This window comes from Ictalurus punctatus, chromosome 5 (genome assembly GCF_001660625.3).
Source record: "Ictalurus punctatus breed USDA103 chromosome 5, Coco_2.0, whole genome shotgun sequence".
Taxonomy (NCBI): domain Eukaryota; kingdom Metazoa; phylum Chordata; class Actinopteri; order Siluriformes; family Ictaluridae; genus Ictalurus; species Ictalurus punctatus.
Window position 1 is genome coordinate 14,242,685 of NC_030420.2, and position 13,350 is coordinate 14,256,034.

The 13,350-nt window shown below is 39.7% G+C and overlaps 1 protein-coding gene across 3 annotated transcripts in view; it reads left to right on the forward strand.

Annotated features, from left to right (window-relative positions):
- ikbkb (inhibitor of nuclear factor kappa B kinase subunit beta) overlaps nt 1–13,350 on the forward strand; it is a 67,342-nt gene that overhangs the window by 22,010 nt on the left and 31,982 nt on the right. For all 3 annotated transcript variants that reach the window (XM_017468247.2, XM_053680242.1, XM_053680243.1), the window contains 8 exons: nt 1,076–1,193; nt 1,275–1,344; nt 7,183–7,271; nt 7,450–7,539; nt 8,240–8,364; nt 10,749–10,856; nt 12,806–13,016; nt 13,128–13,322. In XM_017468247.2, the coding sequence (XP_017323736.1) occupies nt 1,076–1,193; nt 1,275–1,344; nt 7,183–7,271; nt 7,450–7,539; nt 8,240–8,364; nt 10,749–10,856; nt 12,806–13,016; nt 13,128–13,322 (1,006 nt within the window). The remainder of the gene's footprint in view (nt 1–1,075; nt 1,194–1,274; nt 1,345–7,182; nt 7,272–7,449; nt 7,540–8,239; nt 8,365–10,748; nt 10,857–12,805; nt 13,017–13,127; nt 13,323–13,350) is intronic.

Genomic DNA, 13,350 nt, shown 5'->3' on the forward strand with positions numbered 1-13,350 from the left:
ACACCCAGCACATAAATCCACACTTTAGGTCCAAACATTTTTCCACACCCAAAGTGGCCACTTATCTCTCTCTCTCTCTCTCTCTTTCTCTCACACACACACACACACACACACACACACACACACACACACACACACACACACACACACACACACACACACACACACACACTTACTTTTTCCACCTTTCTGTTCTCAGCAAAAACACAAATAGATAAATTGCAAGTTGCCTAAGCAAAAATAGGTTGAAAAATAAATGTTGATGTTGTTGACATTCCAGGGTTTATTAAAATATAAAGGCTCTCCATGAACTCAGTTTATCTAAATATCAACATTATTTTCAATAATATTTTTAACTAATAAAATACTTGTTTATTTATTTATTTATTTTTAAAACCTAAAAGATATTTTCCCATTAAACACCCTCCATGAGGGAAGAACATTGAAAACTTCATGAAGGCTAAACAGTTAAACATAATAGTTGAAACTGCCAGTGACATTGTGAAAGGAGTTTGTGGCGCTTTACCTGTGGCTATGATTCACTTAGGCTATACATGTACAGCAGGGTGTTATGATAACAGTAATAACATAAGTATAATAAGAATAATTTCAGTGGTGTATAGAGACAATTTTTACAGATGATAACTGTGGTGCATATTGTTACAAAGCCAACAAAATTGTCATTCATCCCAAAACTATCACGTAATCCACTTTATAGAGGTGAGGACGGATGCAAATCTATATAAGAGCTTTTAATAAAGGGAGGCAGGCAGACAAATCCAAATCATGATATAGCATGGTCAAAAACAGGCAATGCATCAGGCGATTGGCAAACAGGCATAAACTAGGCAAGGCAAGAATCGAGAACAAGAAACAAGATCAAAGAACATGAAACAAAACGAGGAACATGGTACAAACATTTGGTATGGTGATAACACTCAATACTTCTCCACATACAAGATACATGAGGGGTTTAAATAACAAATTATTTATTATTTATTATTATTAATTATTTATTATTTATTTATTATTAATTATGAATTACCTATTACCAATTAATTGACTCCTTTCTCAGGTTGAATCATGTAAATGTGGTCGCAGCAAGAGAGGTGCCTGAGGAGCTGCAGAAATTAGCCACTAATGACCTGCCTCTGCTGGCCATGGAGTACTGCCAAGGAGGAGACCTTCGCAAGGTGCATTAATGTGAAGTGTGTGATGCAATATGTATGCCTTTAAGACTCTGCCAGTGTAACCTCTTTTTTATGTATGTATAGTATCTCAACCTACTGGAGAACTGCTGTGGGATGAGAGAAGGTTCCGTTATGATCCTGCTGCGAGATATATGTGGGTATACAAGCAGAAAAACAAATACACCTAATGAAACTGCTGTTCAGTGACATTGTAATAACTAGATCTGGCTAGTATAAATGAGCTAGTAGGGCTTATCCCTCGCTCTCTTTGAAAAAAAAAAGTGTTCTGACAGTATATAAGCCTTATATATTGTGTTTGATTCTACTGCTTTTGACCCTTTTTCTGTCCATTATTTTTGTGAGTTTTTGCCTTGCCCAGTTCAGTTTGTTTCTGTTTGTTCATCACCTGATCTTTGCCCATTTTTGATATTCGATTCTGCATTACCTTTTGGATTGTCTGCTTGGTTTTTCTAATAAACTGCATCTTGTACCTGCTATTGCATCCGCTGCTCAATCAGTGACAGGTCCACCTTTGCAGTCCACGTTATTATTTGTTGTTAACAAATTGCTTAGTTTTGTGGAACCAAAAACAATAGCACCAACCGCAGACATAAAAAAAAATTACAAGTATAAAATAGAGGCTGGTGTCTTCACATAGCTGGTGTCTTCACATAGATTCACATAGCCTATCAGTAACACTCGTGTCAAGTGATTACATATGGTCAAATGCCCCCTAGATTTAGTGTCCATTCAAGCTAATTTATTTAAGCCTGCTTTAGTGACACATCCATAACATATAATTGGTAGTAATTTAAAAGCACATGTGAAATAGTGGGTGTAATGAACACAAACAAGATGTATTACTTTCCCCATAATTAATTTTATGCCTTTGGAAGAGAAAGTAGGATTAAATTGAATTCATTATGTGTATATAACAGTCCAACCTGGTGTTGTGTCTTTGGCCACCAGAGGGAATTCTGGTGCAGGAATTCTGGCACAGGACCACTCCAAAGTAATCAGGAGCAATGAGCTACTGGATACTTAAGTGGAGCATGCCTGTATAATGGTAACATGCTTTCTTTGCAACATAGAGATTGTGAGTCCAACTCTGGTGATCTTTAATTTGTTATTTTTCTTCTGTTTGGTCTCCCTGTTTGTTCTGTACTAAATTGATCCCAAGTTTGATTCTGACTCCTGGAGATCAAAAGTTTTGAAGTTTTGAATGTTCTTCTGTTTGTTCTCCCCACCTGGGCCCTATCTATTAGGTACTGGTTAGTGGCTCTATTGCCAACAAATAACATTTGCTCTAGCTAGCCAGGTCCTGCCATTGGAAGACATAAGCAAACCTTAAAGCAGATTGTGTCTTAACTGCAAGGAATTACTGCAGCTCTTCAGGCTGCTCTTTCCAAGGCACAGTTGGCCGCTGACTTAGCCCCCTCTGTGGTTACTGAGCAAGCCCCATGAGCTGAACCCCACTTATTTTATTTCCCTACTCTCAGGACATGCCCTCGCTTGGGCCACTTCAGCCTGGGGGAGTCATCCTGATGTATGTGCCTCCGCAGTCCAGTTCATGGCAGCCATGTGTTGTATCCTTTCATTACCCTGTCTGCACAGGGGAGATTGGTCCCTGCCTACTTCACATATGGCAGGGGAAAAGACCAGTAGCTGACTATGCCATTGAGTTCCACACTCTGGCTGCTGTGAGTGACTGGCACTCAGCCACATTAATGGTAGCTTTCCTCCAGGGCATAAGTGAGGAACTTAAAGACGAGTTGACTCCTTGTGACCCCATTTTTCCCTTGAGGACCTAACCAATTTGTCACTCAAATTGGATCACTGGCTATGGGGTCCACACAGTAGCCGGAAGGTTGAGCACCCTCAATGGCCTTGAGCCTGCCTCCATCCCTGATACCTCTCTATCCCACCTATTTCCTCTAGACACAGGTGTCCAGCACATGCAATTGGGGCACACCTGCCTGTCTCACTGGGAGTAGGAGGCCTGCATGAGAACGCAGATGTTTGTACTCTGGACATTCAGGACATTTGTGCCCAAACTGTCCTGAGCTTTCGGGAAAAGTTACTGGCTCCCGGCCCATGATGGACCCTTACTCACCCTCCAAAGCTTCTGGGGTGTTCCTCAATGTCTCCATTTCTTGGGGACAACTGCAGCAGTGGCAGCAGTGGCATTCTGGGGATCCCAGTATCAGGGTACCTGTCTGGAGGCCCCAACCTGTCAGGGCTCCCTCACCTGGGAACTTTTATATATTAAACTGGCCATGGAGAATGGAGACACTGGCTGGAGGGAGAAAAACACCAATTCCTGGTCTTCCACAAGATCATCACATTCAGCAGGCCAAGCTCCTTAATCCCTGGCAGGCCAGGTGGGCACTCTAGAGCTATAGTCTAGTCCTTCCTCAGCACTAGGTGGATTCAGGCTTTAACCTGAATAAAAACCTGCACGGCTTCGTCCACTGGGCCAGATCTGGCACTCCCATCCATAAGCAGGCTAGTGACATCCGAATAATTAGACACAAACCTATGATGATAATCAGCCAGCCCCAGAAACTGTCTCATTTCCTTTTTGGTCTTGTTCAGGTATTTCATGTGTTCCAGCTCAAGCACACCTGGTGCAACTAATCAAGCCCTTGATTAGTTGCATCAGGTGTGCTTGAGACAACACCTGTTTTGCATATTTATGCTGTTGTGAGGGATTCTATTCATGGGGTTGAATAATTTTGAAACTGGAGAAACCATTAAAAGGTGCATTTTCAGTTGAATTTGGGGAAACCACTTGAAGCATTCATTATGTTGAACTATTTCAATTGCTTTTGTTTGATTTGTTCATTGCAAACAGCTGAAAGTCTGTATTTTTGACAATAAACTTGATTTGCAATAGGGGTTAAATAATTTTGATTGAAACTGTATACTTCTACCTGTCCAATCGCATGCTCCTTTGGATTTGCTGTGAGTATCGCCCATCTCAGCAATCTCAGGACAGCCGTCAAATGCTGCATGTGCTGCTGCCAATCATTGCTGTAAATAATGATGTCATCTAAATAGGCAGTGGCATAAGCAGCGTGTGGATGGAGGATTCTGGTCATGAGTTCCTGGAGCCAGGGCTCTGAACAACTCAGAAGGACGGGTCATAAATTAGTGTAACCCAAACAGAGTGGAAAAGGCAGTTTTCTCATGAGATATTGGAGTCAAGGGGATCTGCAAATATCCCTTTGTCAAATCCAGTGCTGAATAAGAGTGACCCGCACCTAACTGATCAAGCAGTTCGGCAATGCAAGGCAAGGGAATTTTCCAGAGGAGCAGGGGAGCAAGGCCCTTCCTACCCTCCGTGTCTTACTGACATGGAGCTGATGGTGATGGCCAAGGCAACGTCTCCCCATCCAACGCGGTGCCTCTCCCATACTGTACTATACTGCTGCAGGACCCATCCACATATATTCCCCTCAACAATGTCTGAAAAGCTGGCCAATTTGTTCCCAAAATCAGTGGCAGGGACTAACCACTGCCTCTATTGTATGTTTTTGTTCCTGAAATTGGCTTGTTCCTGGTTGTTTTGTCTTCTCTCAAAGCCTTCTTTGAGTGGTGGCTTGTGATAACTTCAGCCCTGCCATGTGGAGGTTGTTGTTGATGTCACTGTCTGTTTTGATGTGTTTTTCTTCACATCACTCACAATATTTCTATCATCAACTGCTGTTGTTTTGCGTGGCTGACTTGTTCAATGTCTGGTTGTTAGTATATCAGTGGTTTCTTTCTTTTTCAGGACATTCCAAATAGTTGTTTTGGCTGTGTGCAATGCTTGTGCAATATTTTCTCAGCTTCAAAATGGCTTGCTTTCCTCCCATAGACAGCTCTCTCAGGTCTTCATGTTGGTTTATCCTTTTTAACAGCAAATGCAGTCTTCCTAAATGAAACCCAGGGCTCAAACCAAGACTAGACATTCATAGCTATTAATTGTTTAATAGCTATGAATGTCTAGTCTTGGTTTGAGCCCTGGGTTTCATGAAAAATGGGTGGGTTCAAACAAAAGTTGCCATGTTCTAAATTGTTTAACACATCTAAATAGCAGGAAATGCAACCTGAAATTCAGATCTATTGTCTGATATTCACCTTTTGCTCTCAAACCCAAATGTCTTATGTGTATAGCAAAAACAATAAAATTGCTCTTGCCATTCCAGTACCTTTAGAGGGGACTGTACATTTTGTGTGCCTTGGATTAAATGCATGTGGGGGCTAATTTGGAAGAGACATGTCATAATGCAAAACTTGAGTTTTGTCAAGTTAGGAAGCACAAATGCTGCTCTGAATCTGTTGCTGTAGAATACTTTTATGCCAGTGTCTACAGTGAGATGGTGATACATAAGGCTCAACCCTAATAGTAATAGTAGCAGCAAGTTACTGACTGGTTGCATAGTTTTTTGTTATCCCTCCCATTCAGTATCATGACCAGCAGTCTCTGGTAATAACTATGTTAGTTCATTGTCTATTAGACTTCATTGTCTTCCTATCTTAGGGTGTATTCATACTAGGCGATCTGTACCATGCCCAAGACGATCTGTACTGTGCCGAGTTTGTTTGACTAGTGTGATCCATACCATGGCCAGGCCCGCTTGAAGAGCTGGGCTCAGGCACAGTTCAGTTGGACTCCAGTGTCCATCTTGTGTGATTGCTAACTATAGCCAAGCATGGAACTCGAAACATGACATTGATGGTGTGACTGTTTCATTTAACAGAATATTTGGGTTTATAATGGGTCTGGTTCTTACCTTATTGATAAACAAGAATTATAGTCGGTGAGTAAAGCTGCAAATTCATCCCTCAATGTCAGCTGCCTCCATAAAAATCTTCTGATGTGTACAGCATGATTAAGTGAAAATTGCTGCGATTTTGTGAGTGGTTGTTCTATCCGCATTCAGACCACTGCAGTGTATCACGAGACCCATGAACTCATTATATGTGATATAAACAAATTATTAAAACTGCATATATTCATTAACATTTAACAGTAACCGAGGAAACTACCGAATGTAGCGAAGTAAAATTAAATTTCTGTGATTAAAAATTAACTTGAGTATAAGTATGGCCAGTTAAACCTACACTTAAAAGTAAACATTTTTCAAAAAGTTACTCAACTAAATGTAAAAAAGTAAATGTAGCATGTTACTACCCACCTCTGCCCCACACCACAACACACACACACACACACACACACACACACACACACACACACACTCACTTTTCTATTTATCATTCACAATCAATACAGTCACTACAATCGTTGCGGGCGATTAGTCATCATCCTATAACATTTCCTCCTGGTTGATAGTGTACAGAAATAAGTTATATATATGACCTCACAACTGCTGTAGCTCTGTCTTTTTCTCTCTAGCATACACATATGCATTACAGCATAAGTTGCTGGACCAAGAACACAAAATAGTGACCTTGTTAAGAGGGTTTGTATTACAGTTGAGAGAATGAGTACACATCAAACCCAGTGCTACTCTTTTCCTTCTCTGTGATTCCCCACATATGGACAGGCAAAATGAAGCATGACTGTTTTCACAGATTCTCAGAAGGATTGGGAAGTAAAATATAATTTTATATATTAAATTTACAATTATGTTTAAGTTATGCTTTGGGAAACATGCTATAAAAGCAGCTACCCTGACACAAGTTAAAAGATGAACTTGCAGCATTAGTCAGTCGGAGTTTTGGATTGGTATTTAATACCACTTAAAGTAATTTACTTGGTCTTCTTGTCACACATGTGACTATACAGCAGTAGTGACATCATATGTTTCGTAATCATGACGACCATTAACATTTAAAGGTCAAACGTGAAAATTAAAACTTCTATCTTATTGGAATTTTCCTGGTAAAAAAGACAAGCCAGTTTAATGTACAGTTTTGGAACAGTTTATGGGCAAATGCATGTGCAGGCTGGTTATTAAATGACCTGTTTCGTATTTCTTTTCAGCCTCTGCCCTCACATACCTTCATACAAAGAGGATAATTCACAGAGATCTCAAACCAGAGAACATTGTGCTCCAACAGGGAGAGAAAAGGGTTAGTTATGGGTCTTTGTGTGTACATATATAAGTGTGCATGTATTTGAGATAGAATGTAAGTATTAGAAGATTATTTTTTTTTAGATTAATTTATTTTTGCTATGTACATGCAATCTAAATTTATTTTTGTCATCTAAAGGTTTATCCCAGCTTATCCCCCAACTTTTTTCTTTCAGTTAATTCATAAGATCATTGACTTGGGCTATGCTAAGGAGCTAGACCAGAGCAGTCTGTGCACATCATTTGTAGGGACTCTGCAGTATCTGGTAGGTATCTTTCCTTCTCATTCGGTTTTATTTGAAGATTTGATCTGAGTAAATAATAGAATGGAATTGAATAGTATTCAATTGTTATAGCACTTTCGACAATAGAGATTGTATCATATCAGCTTTACAAGCATCAGTACTTTAGCCTCCAGTAAGCAAGACAAGCATGGAAATTCCTATCCTGCTACTAAGGAGGTAGACAATTTGGGAGTTATCACACAAAGTTATTGGAAAACATGATAAATCAGGACTTTTTATTAAATATAAGTCCATGGTTATTAAAGGCCATAATTAATTATATTTTCTTAAATTAAAATTTATATTATCTTAGGTTTTATATATGTTTACATGTTATGTGAAAGTTTAAACAAAAGTGGTTGGAGAACAGCTAATGCTTTTGTTGGTTAAAACCTGTGTCAACCAAGGCCTCTGATGTTTACTGTATGCCATGTTTTTTAAGTACACTTCAATGGTCTGAATTCTGTAAAACTGATGGGTGTTATTTTATTTTTGGTTATAAATTAGATTTTATTTGCCATTGAGAAGGTCTTAAAATAAATTTGTTTACGTTAGAATCCTTGTAGACCTATAGAGAGAGAGCTCCTAGGTCTCATGCTGTAGTGGGGTCTGGATGAGAGCAGGAACTCAGTGACCTCTGGATAGGTGGTACATTCTCTCATTTCTTTCATTCTCTCCTCAGGCACCCGAGTTGCTGGAACAACAGAAGTACACAGTGACAGTGGATTACTGGAGTTTTGGGACTTTGGTGTTCGAGTGTATCACTGGTTTCAGACCCTTTCTGCCAACCTGGCAGCCTGTACCCTGGTACCATTTATTCCAGAATACTTATCTAGTTTTATAATTTTAATTTTTTTTGCCAGTTTGCCTCAGAGAACAAGCTTTAATCTTTTTGTCTACAATTTGCGGTTTTTGGTTTGATAATATTCTTTGCAAATCCTCATTGATTGATTAAGTATTTTTTGGTACAGTACATTTTGTAGTATTACAGCTTGGAACTGAAATGGACTTAATTGGGCTTTTTACTGTTTGATTTACACAATATGTCTAACATTTCAATTTGCATTTTTTTTACTGTGGCACAAAGATTATTTAAACAAAATGCAGAGATTTGTTGGTTGCTTTGTCCAGAGACCACTGTTGAACATCGGTGAAATCTTGCCACAGAAACTCAATCTCAGAAAGAATCGCTTTGACTGGGCCTGGTACTCATCAGCACCAATCTGAAGTCTCTTGCAGACTGGAACAAGTTTCCTTCTAGGATTTGGCTTTAGCCTTACCTTCAACCCTTTCTAGGTCCCTGGTGATTGAAAGCAACCACAGAACATGATGCAACCCCCACATTTGGTTTTTGACGAATGTAGCACTTAGTTAAATTTTTTTGGTTTTTCTAGACCCTTTCTACATGCTTGCTGAGTCTCCAACGTGCCTTTTGGCAAACTCCATATGGGAGTTAATATGGCTTTTTTTCAATACTGGATTTCTTCTTGCCACTCTTCAGTAAAGCCTGGCTCTCAGGAGTATTGTCCATCTGAGCTATGGATCTCTTCAGCTCCTTCTGTCACGATTCCCCCTTGAAGCAGCGTGCTCTAAGTGCGAATGCGCGAGCACCTGCTTTTCCGTTGTTGACTGTAATGACATCTGGACACGTGTGTTTTGTTTATGTTTCTGTCTCCTCCCTGTTCTGTCATTGGCTGGGATTTCACGTGGGTCTGAATTGCTCTCAGCTGCTAGCGGTTTAGACGCTGATCATGTCCGCATTTATACCGCGCGCCTCCCAGCAAACAACAGTTAACAACTGTTCATCCAGAACTTGCATCCGTCCTATCTCTGCTCCGTCACGATTCGTGACACCTTCAAAGTTACTCTTGGTCTCTTGGTTGCTTCTTTGACTAATTTTCTCCTTCCCTGTGACTGACTTTTTATGGACCACCTCCTCATGGTTGTGCTGTATTTTTCCATTTATTAATAATGGATTTAATAATAGTGCTCTGCATGATGTTCTAATTTTATGATATGTTTTATAACCAAGCCCTGACTGATACTTTCCCAGAACTTTGTCCCTTATTTGTTTTGGTAGTTTCCTGGTCTTCAGTATGCTGTTTATTTAGGCATGTTTTCTGACAAAATCTGGGGCCTTCCAGGATCAGTCCAGCCCTGTTTTGAAAAAGAAAACAAAAAACAGTATACGAACAGACATGAAAGACATTCAAGGCTGTTATAAGGGTGGACACACAAGTTATTAGAACATTTCAGGGACACGCTATATTTTGAACTGATATAATTTTTTATATTAATATTGTAACAAACTATTTGACGATGGTTGTCACTGGTGATAATGAAGAAACATCTGTGAAATCTAACACATTAAATGTCTTGTTTATAAATGTATAAATTACATTTCATTGTCTTAATTTTGTTTTAAGGTTATGCATATATTTGTACAGAACTGTATAACTCCACCAAATGATTGGAATATATTGATAAGCATGGGAATGTACACTCATCATCCACTTTAAAAGGAACACCTGTTCACCTGCTCATTTATGCAGTTTAATAATCAGCCAATCATGTGGCAGCAGCACACTGCATAAAATCAGAAAGAAAGCTGGTGATTGTTTTCTAATCTTTATCTGTCCATTTAGCTGACAGAAGTGGAACCTGATGTGGTCTTTTGCCTTTGTAGCCCATCCACCTCAATGTTTGATGTTTTGTACATGCTGAGATGCTTTTCTGCTCACCACGGTTGTGAAGTGTGATTATATGAGTTATTATATGTTTCCTGTCAGCTCAGACCAGTCTAGTCATTCTCCACAGAACTGTCGCTCACTCAGTATTTTTGTTTTTCCACACCATTCTGTGTATCTAGAGACTGTTGTGTGTGAAAATTCCAGGAGATCAGCAGTTTCTGAAATACTCAAACTAGCCCATCTGGCACCAACAACCATTCCATGGTTAAAGACACAGAGATCACAGTTTTTCCCCATTCTGATCTTTGATATGAACATTAACTGAAGCTCTTGCTCTTGCCCTGTATCTGCAAGATTTAGCAGCACTGTGCTGTTGCCACATGATTGGCTTACTTGATAACTACAGAAAGGAGCAGGTGTACAATTGATCCTATTAAAGTTTAGTGAGTTTATATCTTAAGTACTGTAGTTAAAATAAAATATCATACATTTGCTGTCTAGGCACAATACGCTGAAGCAGAAGCATGAGGATGATATTGTGGTCTATGAGGATTTGGCAGGCGAGGTGCACTTCTCCAAACACCTACCACGGCCCCATAACCTCAACAAGTGAGTAGGATTTGCTTACGCAAATTAAGTGTATATTTTACTTTCAACCAACTTTTAATATTAACTTTGTAATAATAATAATAATAATAATAATTTTTTTAATAATAACTTTGTAACTGTAGTATACAGTACTGACATTCATATCAGCAAACTGTATATCTTTCAGTATAATACAGTAAGAAAAAGTATGTGAACCTTCTGGAATTTCATGGTTTTCTGCATAAATTTGTCATAAAATGTGATTTTCATCTAAGTCAAGGGTATTGACAAATATAATGTGTCTAAAATAATAGCACAAAAAAAATTCATATCTTTCATGTCTTTTTGAGAACAACCAAAAAAACCTCATAGTGCTTGTGGAAAAAGTATGTGAACCCTTGAGTTAATGACCTGAAAAAAGCTAATTGGAGTCAGGTTTTGGCACACCTGGAGTCTCGTTAAGAAAATGAGTTTGGAAGTGTGGACTATAGCTACTTTGACTGATAAAAACCCCTCAAACTTTTGGAGTTTGCTCTGCACAAGAAGCACACGCGTGACTCCAGGTGTGCCAAAACCTGACTCCAATTAGCTTTTTTATGTGAGCCATGCCACGCCAAGGCAATTTCAGAATATCTACGATCAAAAATTGTTGATTTACATAAAGCTGGCAAGGGTTACAAAGTGATTTCAAAGATTTTAGAAACAGTTAGGCAAACATTTTACAAATGGAGACACTTTGGGACTGTTGCTATTCTACCAAGAAGTGGGCGCCCAGTCAAACTGACACCAAGAGCACAACGAAGACTCATCAATGATGTAAAGAAACAACCCCGAATGACAGCCAAAGATTTGAAGGCATCATTGGAACTGGCTAACATCTCTGTTCATGAGTCTACAATACGTAAAACATTGAATAAGCAGGGTATCTATGGCAGGACACCACGAAGGAAGCCACTGCTTACTAAAAAGAACATTGCTGCATGCCTGAAGTTTGCAAAAGAGCACATTGACACTCCACAGCAGTACTGGCAAAATGTTTTGTGGACTGATGAAACTAAGATTGAACTATTTGGAAAAAGCACACAGCACTACATCTGGCATAGAAAGGGCACGGAATATTATCATGAAAACATCATCCCCACCCTAAAGTATGGTGGAGGAAACATCATGATTTGGGCCTGCTTTGATGCATCAGGGCCTGGCCAGCTTGCAATCATTGAGCAGAAGATGAATTCCCAATTATATCAGACAATTCTTCAGGATAATGGGAGAATGTCTGTACATCAGCTGAAACTGTATAGAAGTTGGGTGATGCAACAGGACAATGACCCAAAACACCGGAGCAAGTCCACAACAGAATGGCTTCAGAAAAACAAAATCCGCCTTTTTGAGGGGCCAAGTCAGACGTCAACCCAATAGAGATGCTATGGAATGACTTGAAGAGAGCCATACACATGAGACGTCCAAAGAATATGACCGAGCTAAAGCAGTTCTGCCAGGAAGAATGGGCTAAAATTCCTCCTGAACGATGTGCAGGTCTGATCCACATCTACAGGAAGCGCCTGGTTGAGGTTATTGCTGCGAAGGGGGGGGTCAACCATTTAATTCTAAGGGTTCACTTACTTTTTTCACTGCCATTTTGAATGTTGAATGAGTGTGTTCAATAAAGACATGAGGGATCAGAATTTATTTTAGGCACATCATATTTGTCAATACCCTGACTTAGATGAAGATCAGATCACATTTTATGACAAATTTATGCAGAAAACCATGAAATTCCAAAAGGTTCACATACTTTTTCTTGCCACTGTATATTGAACTACCGGTGTCTGTTCACATTGCTTGATGTGCAGATTTATGTACAACTGTACATTTCTGTCACAAGCTGTTATGTATAGTATTATACTTACTCTGTGTGTGTGTGTGTGTGTGTGTGTGTGTGTGTGTGTGTGTGTGTGTGTGTGGTTTAGTTTGTTAGCTGGCAGGCTGGAGCGTTGGCTGCAGTTAATGCTGAGGTGGTCTCCTCAAGCCAGAGGAAAAGACACTAAGCAGATCCCTAAAGAAAGTCCAGATGGGACAGAGTCTGAGGAGAAGAGCAAGAAATCTGAGGAAGGCGGCAGAGACCTGCAGAGTGGATCCACTACCTGCTTTGAGGAATTAGACCAAATCCTAGACCTGAAGGTTGTTACCTTCTTGTCTTGTTCATAACTAAGACAACAAATCTGTAGGCAAATTAATAACATTTAATGTGACAAGTAAAAAGCTGTATTGTTTTTCATCACATATCTCTAGCTAGTCCATGTGCTGAATATGACCTCAGCAGAGATTTGTACATACTCAGTGCAGTGTGGGGAGCCTGTTTCATCCCTGCAGAAACGAATTGCACAAGATACACACATTCCTCCAGCCAGTCAGGAGCTGCTGTTGGAGGCCGGCCTTGCTCTGGAGCCTCATAATGAGATCATGCAGTGTGCTGTAGATTATACCGTGAGTAAGGGGCCAAGAACACTTTTCT